This window comes from Mycteria americana, chromosome 1 (genome assembly GCF_035582795.1).
Source record: "Mycteria americana isolate JAX WOST 10 ecotype Jacksonville Zoo and Gardens chromosome 1, USCA_MyAme_1.0, whole genome shotgun sequence".
NCBI lineage: Eukaryota > Metazoa > Chordata > Aves > Ciconiiformes > Ciconiidae > Mycteria > Mycteria americana.
The window spans coordinates 37,305,205-37,322,609 of record NC_134365.1 but is presented as its reverse complement, the minus strand read 5'-3'; the positions used below and the strand labels follow the sequence as shown (position 1 = coordinate 37,322,609).

General features: G+C 37.6%; 1 protein-coding gene across 5 annotated transcripts in view; it reads right to left on the bottom strand.

Moving 5' to 3' along the window:
* USP15 (ubiquitin specific peptidase 15) overlaps positions 1–17,027 on the bottom strand; it is a 70,031-nt gene extending 53,004 nt beyond the window's left edge. For all 5 annotated transcript variants that reach the window (XR_012774470.1, XR_012774477.1, XM_075494682.1 and 2 more), the window contains exons 1-2: positions 16,867–17,027; positions 537–664 (exon numbers count right to left, since the gene is read on the bottom strand). Coding sequence is in view for 3 of the 5 variants with exons in the window: in XM_075494682.1 (XP_075350797.1) it covers positions 537–664; positions 16,867–16,955 (217 nt within the window). In the remaining 2 variants the exon portion in view is untranslated. The remainder of the gene's footprint in view (positions 1–536; positions 665–16,866) is intronic.
* Between the last annotated feature and the right edge of the window lie 378 nt (positions 17,028–17,405).

Below are 17,405 nucleotides of genomic sequence, written 5' to 3'. Positions count from 1 at the left end.
ACCATACTTAGAAGACCATAAAAATTTAGGAAATTATCCTGTATCATTTCACACCACTTTATATTATCACTGAACTGCATAATACCTCTTCTTCAATTGTTCCAGAATCAAAGTAAGGGCTTGGGGCTCATTTACAAAAAGCAATTTTAGAGTTCAACTTAAAAATGTTATTTTAAATCAACCAATTTAGTTAAGCTAAAAAAATCTTAGTGAACTCAGGATAGCTATTTGTCAACTTGACTAAATTTCAACTCCCAAGGTATCCCAAAATATCATTATAAACCAGTAATGTGTACATTATTAAATATTCTGTTACCATTGCAAAGAAGTTCCAATAATTTGATTTATAAAATTGTAATTTGTTAGGGAAATCTATTCCAGTTCCCTTGTCATGGTCTGAAAACAAACAAACAAACAAGTTTCACCTTCATATATACTGAGATTCATTTACACTGTCAACTACAAAAGATGAACAATCTGTGACAAATTTGCACTAAATGTTAGTATTGGTTTATTACACAATCAGAAGCAGTTACCTTTGAGAAGTCCAGAATTATCAATAGGACCAGGGTACACATTCTGATCTCCCATCTGGTATTTGTCCCAGCTGTCAAAACCAACATATTTTTTCCACTGTTTGAACCAGCGACTATCCACTAGATACCTTAAATGGAAGAAGACATACAAGTTAATTATTGCCGTGCTACTAGTTCCTACAGTACCAATTAATTCATTTTTACGCACTTGTATTCATCAGCCTTGCAAAATGGAGAACGTTCTTCTGTCTGGCCTGCTAACCATTATCAGCATCTCCTACCAACAAGGACTTTAGTAGCGAGTACTTAAAGATCCCACTCATCACAGTGGGCAAGTACAGTTTTGCAAAACTGCCAATACAGCATATCAGAAGTTGAAGAATGGCAAATTCAAAAAACATTTCCCTTTTTAGCATGAAATATCATCAGCTTTAATTCCTGTTCTCAATTTGTGAATTCAGGAGATTCAAGTTAAATCTTTATAATTAGGCAGCCCTTTAAAAATGAGAGATAACTTTTAGTAAAATACTTTTTCCTGCTGGAGTTTTATTTATAACATTCATATGCAAGTTGAAAAACTTTAGAACTCTGATGTCCTGTCAAGAACCAGAGAGTCTGTTTTTTTCCTTTGAGTCAGCATCAACACATACAGTAAATATTCTGGTTTTGAGGCACTAGTAGATGTTCCTCCTACATATAATTATCAACTTCACACTTCCATATAAAGGGATACCTCTCAACTCAGCTCCGCAGTATTTCTACCCAGATTAAACTGTTGCCAGTCTGGCTTTTACAAAGTCCAGTGATACCCACATCTTGTATCTTTTTGTCCAGAATTTCTTTCAGATTAAGATACCAAATTTGTTCAGTGATCCTCAGATTTTATTTTATTATATTTTTTTAAAGACACCACCTTCATTATTTCTCTTTCTTAAAAGTATCCATCACCTTCTGTCTGGTCTGTCCCAACCCTTTTGCTACCACCCTAGTACATGTCAGAGCATCGCTATCAAGATGAAATGCTAGGTCAAACTAAAGATCATAGGTAATCCTCATTCTTTTCTCCAGTACTTGACTACTGAACTCTTATTTGTAGCATACCAATAATATGCTACTGAACCTTTAAGAGATCTCAAAACTTCCTGGTGATTCAAATACTGGTTTGCTAGTACATATAAGCTTTAATAGGCAATCATTCTATAGGAGTTACTCATGAACACCATGGAAAAACACAGAACAAAAACATTAGCATCCACAACTCTTGTAACCAAAGAGTATAAAAACATTGCTATACACTTTACTGAATAGGTTTAAAAAAAATACATTAGCAGGGCCTTAAATTGGTGCTTCTAAGTGATGTAACTACAATAAGAATTAACAAACCCAAGATACGTAAGTCTTGACTTATTTCTTCTTCTGAAGTACAGTTTTTCTCTCTTACATACACAGATCAAGCCTGGAGTCAGCCTCCAGAAATACTGCTAGCAAACCTCTGGTAAAGAACGAATTACTGCTGTGTAGTACTCAGTAAGTGGGATCCTTTGTTGTCAACTTAGCAGATTCTCTTCTCAATAAGCTCAAATTTTTCACTTTCTACAAAATGTACCCTTAAGTGTGTGAACCTATAGGTAGAAGTCCTTTGGGAAGTAAGAGGAAGAAGGCATTAGAAAGCTATACATAGGATCACCACAGGTTTTTGGATGCTTACTTCCCCTACATTCCTTCAAAAACATGAAAGACTAAGGTCTCAAAGGCAACTTTACAACATCTATGACAACAGCATCCTAATTCATGTGGTAAACAGTCTTAATTCAAAATACGATTACATCAACCATAATAATGAGTCTGTGAACAAATTACTCCTAGCCTTAGCTTGTAACTACCCTACGCAAACATAAACAGCAAAGGCAGAGGTGTGTCTCAACTGCTATAGACATAGTTCTGCCAGCGTAAGAACTTTGGTTAGGGACCAAATTTCTCCCTTACTGTACCAATGCCAGCTGTACTCTGGAGCATGTACTTTTACCATCTCACAGTGTAACACTTGGTTTTGTATCTATTCTACCAGCACAACCTGTTACTACTGCTCGAGTCATCAACTACTACAAGTTGCTATCTCTTCTGAAATTATTCTGTACACAATTTTGTCCTTGAACTTGCAACACAATTTCTTTCTGAAATTTTAAACGCTTAATAAAGCAGTCAGAAAACAGCCTCAAACTGCTTTCTGAACCAAAACTACATAGAAAAAAAGTTTAGTTTTAAACACTATTAAGGAAATGTATATGAAAAGCATTTTGCTGCAAAAACGCCCTTTTCCACTCCTACCAAACTCAGAAAGAGACACTGACTTAAACAGGGTGTCTTGGGCACAATGCATCCCACCAAATTGGTAATGAAACAGCATGGTTGAAGTCCTATTCCAGAAAGATGAGAAACTTAACATCACTATGATTTTACAATATTGAATCATTCTAAAATAGCCTGGCCCAGCACTGATTATTTCAGTTTTGTGGCAGAATTCCCTTAACATGTTTTGTGTTGTTTAGAGCATGTTTAGAATGTAATAGGAAACAAGACTGGACAAGATTAAGCTGCATTAAGGATGATGAAATTTGGGATAAAACACAGTAAAAGGTAAAAATGCAGGGTATTACGAAAATAAACAGATTTAAACTTTATTAATGCTGAGAAAAAGGTAAAACTTATTAGTTCAAATCTTAGGAAGTTCCAGTCCCACACACATTTCACACTTCAAAAATCAAACTCATTCAGTTAGAATACACCGATTTCTTGACCACTTTCCATGATCTATGCTGTTTAGTGAAGTTATAAGAACTACCTAACAAAGCAATGAGCTTCTCAAAATATCTTTGTGATCTTTGTGTACAGAAAGCCTCATTTTGCAACACAAGAAAGTATTCAAGTAAAGTCTTACTGTCTTATGTAAAAGCCTTTTCTGAACTTAACTTTTCACGTTCTCCTAACACAGTAGCAGATTAACGATCACTGCAGCAAAACCTATGAAACCACAAATCTCAAACTGTTGCGAAATTAAATGAGAAACAACTTCAACTATCAAAAATTACCAGCTTGTGAAAACAGGTATATAATGTGACTATCTACACATAATTTAAAATTTGGCATTACAATTTGTTTAAAACAAGCATTCCATTAAAAAAAAAAAAAGCACAACTATTTTTTTTTAATATCACATAAAAGCAAAGATAAAATCTTTAAAACTCGCAAAGTCCCTTCAAAACACCGTGTTTGCCATCATGCAACAGATAGAGGAAGTGAAGCAACATCATAATAGCTCCCCAGTATGCTTTAAAGTATTTGGTGTGTTTGTTACTAGAAGTTTTCAAATATAATTGTACTATCATAAAGTCCTCCTAAGCAATACTGCAATAGAAGGAGAGAATAAACTTAAACAAATTAGGTTCAAATTTTACAGAGATAACATGTGCTTCCTTTTCTAAAATCAAAAGTCAGGTGCAGATGTCTTCAGATATGGTCTGGTTCAATGAAGCCAAGAATGCTTTTGGAGGTACAGACTCAATAGTGAATGCAGAAAGGTTTAGAAATGTTTTCTCTAACAGATTCTCTATCCAATTCATGCCCAAGGTATGCCACATTCATCTATTACCCAGGAATGGGAGGGGGGAAGAGAATACAGCAGACAGAAGCCTGCAATAGGCAATTTAGCCTATTTAATTTAAAGATCACATGAGTAAGAATTTAAGAATTCAGTGAACACCACAAAGATAGTCCACTTGAAAATTAAGAAAGAAAAATCAGATCTCTACAAACAAATTTTCACCAAAAATAACTAACTGTTGCAATTAAATGAGTGTTATTTTCTATTTCCTGGAAGAGAAAAACAGACACTGGACTCTACCATGGAAGTTTGAATTGGTATGACCATGTTAAATGGAGTGACTTTATTCTACACAATGCATATGTAATTGAATAGAGTCTGATATTGAAGATAATTTTTTCCTTTACCCTGCGTCTGCCAGAACAAGCCTGATGTTACTATAATTGAATTACTGGGTTTTTTTCTTTTTAAAATACAAGTAGCAGCAGTTTTTCCCACATTTGCAAAAATCCAGTTCTTTCACTCTGCCTGTACAAATCCCAATTCCTTTTACAACAGCCTCTAAATATTTGACTAATTTTTCTTTAATAAATGGAAAAAGGGATATAGAATTTGATTAACCTGACATGCCCTTGCCTTTTGCTTTATACACAAAGTTTTCAGTCTTATTAACATACTCAAGGCCAACAGCATTCTCACCTTTCTGTTCTGCTGTGGCCATCCAGCACTATTCTGTAACAGCAATAACTGCATGTGGTTATGAATGCAGTCACCCTCAGGCATCCATTCTACCACCAAACCTGTCAGCCTTGACCCTACTCCATCCCATGGCCTCTACTTTCTTGATCTAAATTTGAATGAACTATGAATCTTAAAGAAGGAAAGCTATAATTTTACACAGAAGGGAAATTATCATATAGGCAAACTGTCCATTGTTTTAATTAATGCTTAACAAATTACTGCTCCTGTAGAACCATATTACCTTTCAAATGCTTTGTGTTAAATATCTGATCATAAACCAGTAACATAGTGATTAATAGAAAATGTTGATAATTGGACTTAACAGTGCAAGAAAGCTTGGGGTCCACTGTTCTAGATTTTAAATGTTCACCATTACCCATTTCAACACTTCATCAACTTTATTCTTCCACACCCAATTAATTTTGCCACCAACCAGATTTTTGTCTGCAACATCTCTTTACAGTTCTCCCTAACTGAAAAGTTTTAACATTTCTGTTTCCTAACACAAAGTGCAAGAACTTACATCACTTCTCTTCAAATTTAGGAATTTGTACTTACATGCTCAAATAAGAGATTAATATTTCTAGCATTAAAAAGTTGAAAGGTCACCTATAAATTATGCAAGTATATAAGTGTGATAACAACTAAACAGCACAGTCACGTTCCTGCCCTGGAAAGAAAACGCTGAAGGACAACCAAATCTTAAAAAAATTCACATGAAGTTTGAGAATCTCTGCGCAAAGTCTGCCCAGTAGTACAATGGAGAGAAGCAAAATGAAGAATGCATAAACACCAAAAATGTGAAAGTTACTCAAATTACTTTGCCTTTATACCTTCTCCTTTTCTGTTTTCTTAACTTGAATTCACTAAGTAGTACTTTGTTAGACTGGTGTATTTTGGACATATGGACAAAGCTGCGAGGATCAACTAAAAAAAAAAAAAGGAAGCTAAATGGGTGCAAAACACTATTCTAAGATTGAATTCTGCAACTGTAAAAAAAATAAGTTAATATCTATAAAGCATAACTAAAACTGATTACTTTCAGACAAATAAGAGCCTACATGCATTTTTTGCAAGATGCATTCTACTGAAGATTAATGAAAAGACTGAAAAAGAGAAGATCATTAAATCTGCGTGTACTCAAGGGCAAAGCTTAATACTTTGGTTAATATTGCTTGTAATATGAAGCAGTATATATTTATCTCTTTGTACTAATTTTTAAATAGAGTGAACCGGGAAGATCAATTTATTAGGATAAGGAGCAAATGGGCCACTGCCAGTTCTCAGGATTTCTTACAGACCACATCATACTCCGATAATCAAACCTGAAACAAAAATATTACAGAGTTGATACAGCACTATACATCTTACCAGAGCCTAGTGAACTACCTCCTGACCACAGATTATAGCTTAGAAAGTACTGCCTTACTCGCTATCCCAATATTCAGCTCTTAACATCCTTTATAAACAAAGGTAAGCAGGATACATATGTAAGTCCAGCCATAAATTTATTTTCTATTTAGAGATAACTGCTTGTAATTGACTCAGGGTCTACCAACATTGTTTAGATTTCTTAATTTAAAGAAGTTTATTCTCAGACAGATATTCTTAAGAGCAAACTCAGTAGACCAGTTTACCGCAATGTTGAGGTAACATGCATTACATGCAAAAGAAGGATTTAGTGAATTTATATAGCCAAAACAAAAAAAAAAATTACAGGTATAGATTTTGAAAAATGTTAACAGACACTGTAGTTGTGAATTCTTACAGTGAATTACTGGTTATGTGTATGTATGTGCATGCAGATGCATATATATATGTTTTATATATATTAGGCATTCTAATGAGCATTCTGCTACTTTTACTTCAATAGAAATCTGATACAGGTGAGAGAAGTTATTTTGAATTACTATAGAATACAGTCACAGTAGCTGTAATCTTCCCCCTTTACAAGAACTTGTTCTTAATCAATAGATTAAATACTACTTTTCCAATAAGATTAGGGAAAATGGAAATTTGCATTCAAATGCCATACACTTCCCTCATCTTTAACAAGAAGGATATAGCATGTTAAAGATTATGCTGCAAATAAAATTAATGCAATTACACGACACTCAGCTTAGGGGATCAATCTGCAAAAGCACTTAAAGTACATAGCTAAAATCCAGACTTCTTAGCACTAAGGGAAAAAGTAAAAATCAGAAATTTATAGACTATAACTTTTGATCTTACAAACACATTCAATATAGCATTCTCACCAAGATCAACAAGACTACTCAACTACACAAAACAGAAGGCAAACTGTAAGAAAGCAACTTAATTTATCTTTTCATCAATGTTATAATATCCGTGACACAACCAACCACCTGAAAACTAAGTATTACCTATGAGGGACATTCAGTAATTTAAGAGGAAAAGATATACCTCAAGTAAACAGAACTACGTCTGCTAAAACCTCATTTCTTAAATAAGATTTGATCACTTTTTAGATCACCTTTTAGGGGAAAATTACTAAAAACTTGTAGCATGCACTTGAGACCAGATACGCTTCACTGAATATGTGTTGTCCCAGATACAAAAATAGCATACTGTGCATTAGTAAAACAGAGATATAAAATGTCTGTACATTAAACTGGGTACAATATTTTGCTTTTATTTTTGTTACTATTACCTAATACAGGAAAGAGTTCCAAACCAGTCTAATGTTACAGTAGTTTTCCAAACTGTGGACCTGATTGAGAAAGCTACCCCAGGACAAAGTTGGCAAAGTTAAAAAACACAGCCTAGCCATTTTTTAAAACTATGATTAAGAAATGTTTGTTACTTAGCTCTGATAGAATCAAGATTTCACTCAAGCAGGAAACACAAATTTCGCTCTCTCAGATGTTATCAGTCAAGCTAGCGAGCAGGATAACCAACCCATCTTCAGGGGTAAAACACACCTGGAGGATTTGTAGCAGAGACTGAGGGAGAGCCATCTCAAATTTCTAGATATGCTGTTTTGAGAGACAAACCTTAAAAGCTAAGACAACTTCACAACAAGGTGAACTGATTAAATCAGCAAATGCTTGACATCTATAAGCATTTCAAATAAATCAGTCACCTTGAGTTTCTTGATGAAAACAATATAACCAAGCTTGATTACACTAAAGTCACTGAGCGCCAACAAGTTGATAACAGAAATACATAAATATTGGAATAGCTCCAAACCTTTACCTAAAAGTAAGCAAAAACATGCATGACTTGCTGAAAATTACACTCAAGTATGATATGTTAGGTATTAATAATATTGGAGATTTTGTACAGTTCAATTAGTTTTAGGTGTTTTCTCTTAGTTGTATTACATATCCTTAAAGAGATCTAAATTTTGTTTGAGCAAGTAGAATTAAAAAACTATAGAACATGTTCCCAGTTCAAGTCTGGCCTACTCCAGTACTCAGTATTTACTTCAGAGTGGAGCTTCAGATTGCTTCATAAGATATATCTGCTCTCGTCTGTAAAATGTTTCTTGCCTGTCTGAAGTAGATTATAATATACAAGGGACAATTTACACTCTTGAGTCCCCTGAAATGCCAGACACTGAATAAAACACGAGGAACTGGAATGAAGCTGCGTCAGGGGAAGTTCAGACTGGGCATTAGGAAAAGGTTCTTCACTGAGGGGGTGGTTGTCACTGGAACAGGCTCCCCAGGGAAGTAGTCATGGCACCAAGCCTGTCAACAGTCCAAGGAGCATCTGGACAATGCTCCTAGTCATATGGTTTAGCTTTAGGTAGTCCTGCAAGGAGGAGGGACTTGGACTCTATGATCCTTATGGGTCCCTTCCAGCTTGAGATGTTCTGTCATTCTATGAAAACCTCATATCCCTTCAGAGTACAAGAGGAGCTTGTGTAATCAAGCTCTACGCTACATTTGCACACATGCAATGTATCAAAATTTGCACAGTATCTTTAGAATGTTCCACAACAGTGGAATTTGTTCTGATAATAAAGACATGGAAAACCCATGCAATCACAAGTAGAGCACATAACAGTGTATTTTACCAAAGTGTACATTCCCCCTTTGATACAGAACAGGTTTTGATATCAAATGGATTCAGCATTATCACTGCAGAGAATGAAATAAAAGATTAAATTCTGAACCTTGCAAATATAAACTCCAACAGCATTCTCCTTCCAGTGGCTGATGACAAAAGGCCTTACTTGAGGTCTGAGGGTACTCACAGATTGCATTTGCTCATCTTCCAATCTTAATTCAGGCTAGCATGAGTCCACTGATCACACAAAGGAGTTGAAAAATAGAATCAGAATGTTCCTTGATACCTTCTGATCACAGAATCACAGAATCGTATAGGTTGGAAAAGACCTTTAAGATCATCGAGTCCAACTGTAAACCTAACACTACCAAGACCACCACTATACCATGTCCCTAAGCACCTCATCCAAATGACCTTTAAATACCTCCAGGGATGGCGACTCAACCACTTCCCTGGGCAGCCTGTTACATGTCACATGTCATGATATTACATGTCACTTCATTCCCTTGAAAAGCAATGATAACCGTTGGTCATACCTAGCTCATCCCATATAGAAGCTATTTTCCAATACTATATTCACATTTAGGCATAACTTTTCTTTAAATAATTCTTTTATTTGAACAATTTCTTGGCAAGTATTGACAAAGCACAATGCTTAACATTTCAACCTACCTTCCTCTTCCTGTTTTCCTATGCTCAGGTTGTTTTCAAAGCACAGATTACTTTTGACCTTAAACTATTTTTAGTTAATACTGTTTTCTTGTAAAAGAATATATTCCTCAAAGCTATATAAAAACATGTGATCTTTTACTTTATTCTTATGGTTAGAAGCAAAGAAGGTTTCTTTAGAAATACTGTAAACCAACATTAAAAAGTTAAAGTCATAGCTATTTTAAACTTGCTTTAGCTGAAGACACTAAACAGACTAAATCTATCTTTAGGATGAGTTTAGATCAGTTATTCCAACCTCATATAACCCCTATAGACAACAACACTGAGAACACAGTTCACTGCAGGTGTTATTCTTTGGGTCCCATTGAAGTGGGATGAAATGGTGATTATTTCTGGCATTTACAAAGGACTGCTCATCTCTCTGATTAAGGGCCATTATCCTGGTTCCTGGTTGTGCTCTCATGAATTACTGGACTTAAAGTTTCTCCAATATAATCTACAAATTACAGAGTACTTCTTTTAGTAGCTTTCCCAATATAGGCATAACAGTGACGACTATTTTGGTCCTTTTACTCCTATACAAAATATTCAAATATTAAAACACAATTACCAGTTGACAGCCATGCATTATATCCAAATATACGTTCATATTGGGTCAGTCAATTAAAATTACCAACAAAAGACTGTATCCTTATGAACAATCAAGTGTAGAGACTTAGGGCAGCCCAAAATGGGATTACTTATAGCCTTTGTACATTAACTTACAAGAACAAAAGAATGAAGCTATTACAACACTTGTAAATGCACCTTCATTTCTTAAACAAAAATTCAACAAATAATCAAAATCAGTAATAAATTTAAGCAAGTTTTAAAATTTCACAGCTGCATGACCGTGTACGGACATTGTTCTCTCAACAAAAGAAAATAATAGCACTAGCAGGAAAGTTGCTAATTTATTTCTAAAATTCTCTCATGGTTTGTAACTTTTTCATGTAATTTAACTTCACCTGTGGTTTACTGCACATTTTGATTTAATAAACCTTATTAACACAGCATCAACATCACAGAGTACAACGGCATTCATGCTTTACCTTAACACCCAGGCTGATATTTCCCATTGCTGTCAAAAGTATTCTGAATGCATTCCTCAGTTATATATAGATAGAATTAAAGAACATGTAACCTAGATTTATTTATATTGACTGAGAGGTCAGGCCTTTGACTTCAAAATCAAAACAGTTAACTTCAATATGCAATAAAGACACTTCACACAGAGACACTCATTCCATCACTGTGTACTGCTGGGACATTGTATCTTCTGAACACAAGCTATTTTACTTTTAACAGCAAAACTGTGCAAATTGTCCAGAGAGATAGGTGAGGATTTCTCTTTTTTTTTTACCCTCCTCACTGTTCATGAGTACAGATTAAGCAATACTGAGAACAAAGTGGAACAACTGTGTTGCTGAAAGCAAATTAGGACTCCTGTTTAAAGGCACAGCATCTCATTTTTTTCTTGCACAATTGCAACTATAAAAATAAGAAAGGTAAGAACGGGTTTGTACTTGTATTTCTACTCTGATTAGGCTAACCAAAATTGCTTGACTAAGTACACTCATAATTAATAGATGCCTTCAAAATCAAATTTTCTTTCAGAATTAACAAGTTCTTGAAAGTTCAAGATTATGAGAATTACTCTACTCTATCACATACAAACCAAACCATCATTTTATTAAAAATGTAGGTAAATCGACAAGAAAAAAATCTAGGGGTCAAAGAGAGAAAAAAATATATCGCTTAGCTCCCATTTTTAAGAAATCTTGGTCTAAATATTTCACATCCCTCTTCAGAAATAAAAGCTTTGTTCAACTAAATGCACCAAGATAATTTCAAATCAACTAATCAATCAAATTCTCCCTACAGCCCCCCATGATCAGTTCCCACAATGTGCTGCAATAGCCTAAGCAGCACTTCACACATACCACCAAGGGGCTGACCAAAAAGCCTGATACAGACAAAATTAATGGACTGCATTTTTATGTTAAAATTTCAGTGTGAACATTACATTAACAACCATGTAAGTATTTTGAATACACTTACAAATTTTCCATTTAAGTAAAGACTTTTTGTTAAAAAATAATGTAACTCCTCAATCAATGTTTGACTTCCAATTTTCAGGCAAAAGCCTGACACAAACATGATTTTGAGCTTAACATGCTCTCACCCTGCCTAATCAATTAACAGAAGAAAATTGCATCTACACATTTCCACTGCAAGTATTCTCCCAGAAGAATTTAAACCAGAACATTTTGTATATCTTCATAAGCTGTTGGTGAAATGCTGCACCATTCCGCATGCAGTGAGACAAATCTAAGGCAAAACTTCACCCACAAGGTCTTAAAGTCAAAAATCAGCAACTTAAACCTCATTTGAAAGAAAAAGCAGCCAGTTCTCAATTCTATCCTTGGAACACTGACGTAGTGTTCCTTGTTTCTCATTATATGAAGCCATCACAGTTTAGGATATTATTCCAAATGTTACTGAGATGCAGCTCCATAACGTCTCATCATGCTCTCAGTGAAATCAAGTAAAATCTTCCATTAATGTTCAATCTAGATTCTGTTCATGTACAGCACAATGATGGATGATCAAATGTGGAAAGCACTGAGAAGACCACAGTGTAAAATACTATTAAAGCTAAGGACTTCAGCGTCAAGGTTATCATCAATGACGGGCACTGCAGGGTTTTCAAATAGGGCTATATATGCCTGTTCATCAAGATTTATGAGTTTTCATTGCAACCAGAATTAAAATGCTTATACATCTTCGGTGAGGAAATTCTTTAAATACACTTCTGGAGGGGAAATCCTTTCAGATTGAACTTTTCATATCTACTGATCATTTACTGGGAAGGATTTTTACCCCACTTAAATTTTTACTTATTCTCTTCAGTGACAGAGTTTTACAATTAAACAGCCAATAAAACTCTCACAGTGCAAAAAATGAGAATATTTTCCTCACCTTCCAAGAAATGTACTCTATGGATAAAAACAGTACTCCCTCTGGACTCACCAGAACTTAAGAAGTTATGTGTATCAGAGACACATCTGAAAGAACACAAAATACTGTACTTCTGTAGTTTTCATAATTTGCAAGTCTTAAAAATCAAGAACAGATTAAGAATCTATCTCATCACTCTGTAAAGTGATGACTAGCACCAAAATTCATTGGCTACTAGGGCTGGAAATCAACATGTTCCTTCTTTATAGACAGAGTCTTAAATCTTTATCTGCTCATCTAAAAATCCTAATCCTAGAAGACATCCTCTTCTTATGTAAGTATTTCAGCACAGGACTCAGCACAGCACAGCACAGGACATTCTAGCAAAACAGACAAAGGCTCTTAAAGCTCTTCTCTGCAAGCCAAGGCTTCTGCCTCCTCTAGTAAATTTTGAGATTTTTTTAACTCATTCCAAATGAACGCCTTCTGTGACATGTGGACACCAGAACTGGACACTATGAATGGTTTCACTAATATATTACTGTATACAGTACATCTTTGTGCTGCTACTCAGTATTCCCTATTCAAACATCTAAAGATTGCATTTGATCCCTTAGCCACCAAATAAACTCCTTGTGATAGTTATTTATCCACTGTAACAGCCTAATTCTTTTCCAAGTTACTGCTTTTAAAAATACAAATAACATCTATATTCTCACCTGCTCACAAATTGCTACGGCAAGCAACAGATGAAAGAAGCACAGTGGGGAAATTCTGGGAAAGAAATATTGGTGAAACTGACTGCTAAAGGCTGTGCTGTTAGCCATTATTAGTCACTATTATGTGAACCATTTATTGGCAGGTGATACTTAAAGGCAAGAAACATGGCCTCACATTCTAGACCATGGAGGGCCAACATGCGTAAGAGGTAGCAAAGTAAAGAGTATGAAAGCATTTGTAATGTCATATTTAAGTAACTGAGACAACATCTCTGATTAAGAGAGACACAGAAGAACAGGAAGTACAGGGAAAGCAGGGCTGAAAGTGGTCTTAAAGGTAAAGACAAGAAATACCTCAATATGAGGAGGAAATTACAGGGATATTCACACAAGAAGTCACACACAAGAATTGACAGTCTTCACCACCTCTTTAAGAAAACTGTTCCAAGATCAGTAACTTTCAGTGTTGAAAACTGTACCTCAGTGACAATGTAAAAACAGAAAGACTTAGCAAGGTTCTCAAGAATACCACTGCAGCTACAAAGGCATTAAATGACATCACCAAGACCAGTTGGTCATGCAAATTATACAGTGGCTAAAAAATTGATGAACATCAACAGCTCTTCAATTTCTGAGAGTAGATACAGGAAGTCACTGATTGAGTGCAGATTTGTCTGCAGCTGTAACAATCAATATTTTTTGTCTTCTTAAATGAGAGGTTAAAATCTCCACAAACAATAAAAATTCTCCTCACTTGCCAAACATCAGTAGAATTTCAAGACATTGAGAAGTAATCATATCAGGTCCTAAAACTGCGAGATATACAATGAAATACAGCATTTCTCCCCTTCCAGAACAGAATTCTAGGTCTTTCAACCACTTAATCTGAAGGTCCTTTGGATAATATTGCAAGAAGAAAGAATTCTATATAATTCAGGTTCTGTGGAATGACAGTGTAGTTTTTAATGCTGAATTCACTAATAAAAGTAGTCAACATTATTTAAAACAACTGATAAATGAAGGAGGTTCTTGCTTGGAAAAGCTTAAATTTGATATTTATTTAATGTATATTTAGAAAAATAAGATAAATGGAGAGACGGAAGAATCCTCAATCTCTCCTAGTTTAATAATTTAATTTATTAACTATCCGTAAAAGAATGCAAAAAAGACCATTGGGACAAACTATCCCAGAATCCTGCCCGAGGACAGAACAGTGAGAAGACACTAGCCTTGTCTGTCCACTGAAGCAATACATTTTAACATATACTATCCCCAACCTACTCTTAAAAACATCCAATGAAACAAATTCTACAGCTTAAACTACCCATTCAAATGTTTCCCGATTCTATCAATTCTTTCCAATATCTAAGTCTAAAAACATTGCATTCCAAGTCAGTTTCATTTCTTTCTCTGCAGTGCACATGAAGAACTAATGAAGAAATTCAATGCCCTCTTTATAGATACAAGACTTGCCTCTATTTGCCCTATTCTTTAGTTCCCTTTTTCTTAGAGAAAACCCCCAAAGCTTTATATTTTCCTTATATAGCTTATTGTTCTCTACACTCTAAATTCTGAAGAGCATGGAGAAGATTTTCAGTATAAGCCAGTAATTTTAAAAGGACTGTATTTTAGCGCTTTAAAGCTCAAACAGAACAAGCTGATATGGCATTGCTCGCATTTTTTCAGCAATATTTACTATTGAATGAATGAAAATTGCAATTCTGAATCATGACTTTGAGTACTTAAACCGGTCTGTTTCTTTACTGATGTCCCAAAAGATCAAAAAGCTATTGACAAATACCTCTGAAAAAAGCTTTTAGACTAAACATACCCCTTAATTTGTTAAGTTAAATATATAGCTCTAAGTATTAATCGTATGAACACTAGATTTAATAGTTCATGAGTCAAAAGTTAATAGGGCTCTGCCATAGCTTATTCAGTCTTAAAACACTTGATTAATACCAGTGTCATAATCACAGCTAGATATATTTTCAGAGAATGCTTGGAAGCTTGTTCCACTTAACTGATTTTTTCATGTTAAAAGATTTGATGTACTAAAAAAAATACAGCACAGTAAACGTACTGTTTTAGTCATCATGTAAACTTGTCATAAAGTTACTTTCACTTTGAATAATATTAACTGTTTCAGACATTTTTTTAGTACTCGGGAAGTACCCAACAGAACCATAAAAAAAAAAAAAATCTCTTAGAAGATTACAAGCCTGAGCACCCTTTTACTACTGCTGGTCATTCTCAACACTACTATGTGAATTGATTTCCTTTTTCTAGTTGCTTATACTTTTTCAGTTTAAGAGCAGTCTGTTCGTATGCCAAAACTGAACATATACTCAGCAGTATTTGAATAATGCATCAGAATGTATGCTTCTGACACATGCTGCAGTATCAACACTGTTAAATATAGTCTTTTATAGAACTGGAACAGTGAGTGATGACAGCTGAAATGAGGTGGGCAAGTTCTACTTTTGTGTATTCATACTTAATTTTCAGTAAGTTAATGCTTCAGCCTTTGTCTTTGGGTGACAGTTTCACACAGGAAGAGATGAAGAGGTTGAGTGGTAGAAAAAGTGTCAGTTCCTTTTTTTTCCCCCCTCCTAAAAAAAAGTCTGTTTCTTAGCCTCAGAGAACTACAACTACAGAAGCTCAATTACCAAATACACGCTAGAAAGAGGTGTTTATTTAACCTAATTCTTTTCAACCATGGATTATTCTGTTGACAATCTCTATGGCACACTAAGAAATATTTTCTGACTGACGAGGAAAACATCTTTTTATGTGTTTATTGTGGAACAGGTATCATAAGGGCCCCTTTGCACCTTTGGGAGCTGTTTCTTAGGTATTTAACACATTCACAGTCAAAATAAAATTTCAACTTAAGGCTTTTCACAGCCGCGGACGGGCTTCAGAGCACCCCACCCAGGGTACAGATATAATTTCTGACAACTTGAAGGTGACGCCAGGGCCGTTTCCTCCTTTCAGCCTGCATAATGGAAGAAAAGCCTGGTAGCGGAGCTCTTCTCCCCCGCCTCAATCCCTGCTTCAGTACTTCTCCCCGCGACGGCAAACAAGCCCCCCGCGGCCTCAGGGCCCCTCGTTGTCCGGGGCCGCCATCCGGGGCTGCCATCCGGCACCGCGCCCCGCCAGGCACGCCGCTCCCTCCCCTCCCCCGCCGCTCGCCGCCCGGCAGGGAGCTGACCTCGGTGCCTGCCCCCGCCGGGCGCCTCAGCGGCGCGGCGGGGCCCTGCCGGCCGCCAGCAGCCCAGGCCAAGCCGAGGGCCGCCGCACCGAGGCGGTCGGTCCCCTCCTGACAAGGGCTGAGGGACCCGGGCGGCGGGAAGCGGGGGGGTGGAATGGCGCTGCACCCCTCCCCCTGTCACCCGCCTTCCCCCCCTCTCCCGGCGGCCCCCGGCGCACGCGGGGGGCCGAGCCGCCCCCGGGAGCGGGGGGGGGGGCTGAGGGGAAGGAGGTCGGTCCCTCCGCCAGCCAAGCGGCACCGGGGGCGGAGGGAGCCGCCCGCGCCGATCAGCCCCGGCCCCCCCCTCACCAGGTGTCGCCCTTGCGGAGGGCGGTTTTGAGCAGCGCCGCGACGTCCGTGCGCTGGGTCTCCAGATCCGCCGCGCCTCCCTCCGCCATCTTCTCCCCCCGGCAGCAGCGGCGGCGGCGGCAGCAGCGGCAGCAGGGGCAGGAGCGGGCCGCGCTGCATGCTGGGAGTGACGGCGAGCGGGAGACGCCCTCGCCCCCCTCCCTTCCCAGAATCCGCAGGGCGGGGACCGAGGGGAACATGGCGAGGCTCCGCGGTACGGCGCCCCCTCGCGGCCAGGAGGTCTTTCGTCACACCACCTGGACAGGAGGCGCATGCGCGCAGCGCCGGCAGGGGTGCGGCGAGGGGGCGCCTCCTCCTCCTCCTCCGGCCGGCGGGGGCTCTCGGGGCGGCCCCCTCCTCCGAGCGGCGGGCAGCGGCGCCGCGGGGGCCGTGGGGCGGTGTCCCGGCACGGGTCACCGGGCAGGGGTGCCTCGGAGGGCTCCGGCCGCGGCTCAGGCGCGCTGTGCTGCAGCGCCGCCAGGGCGGCGGCCTCCTGCCGG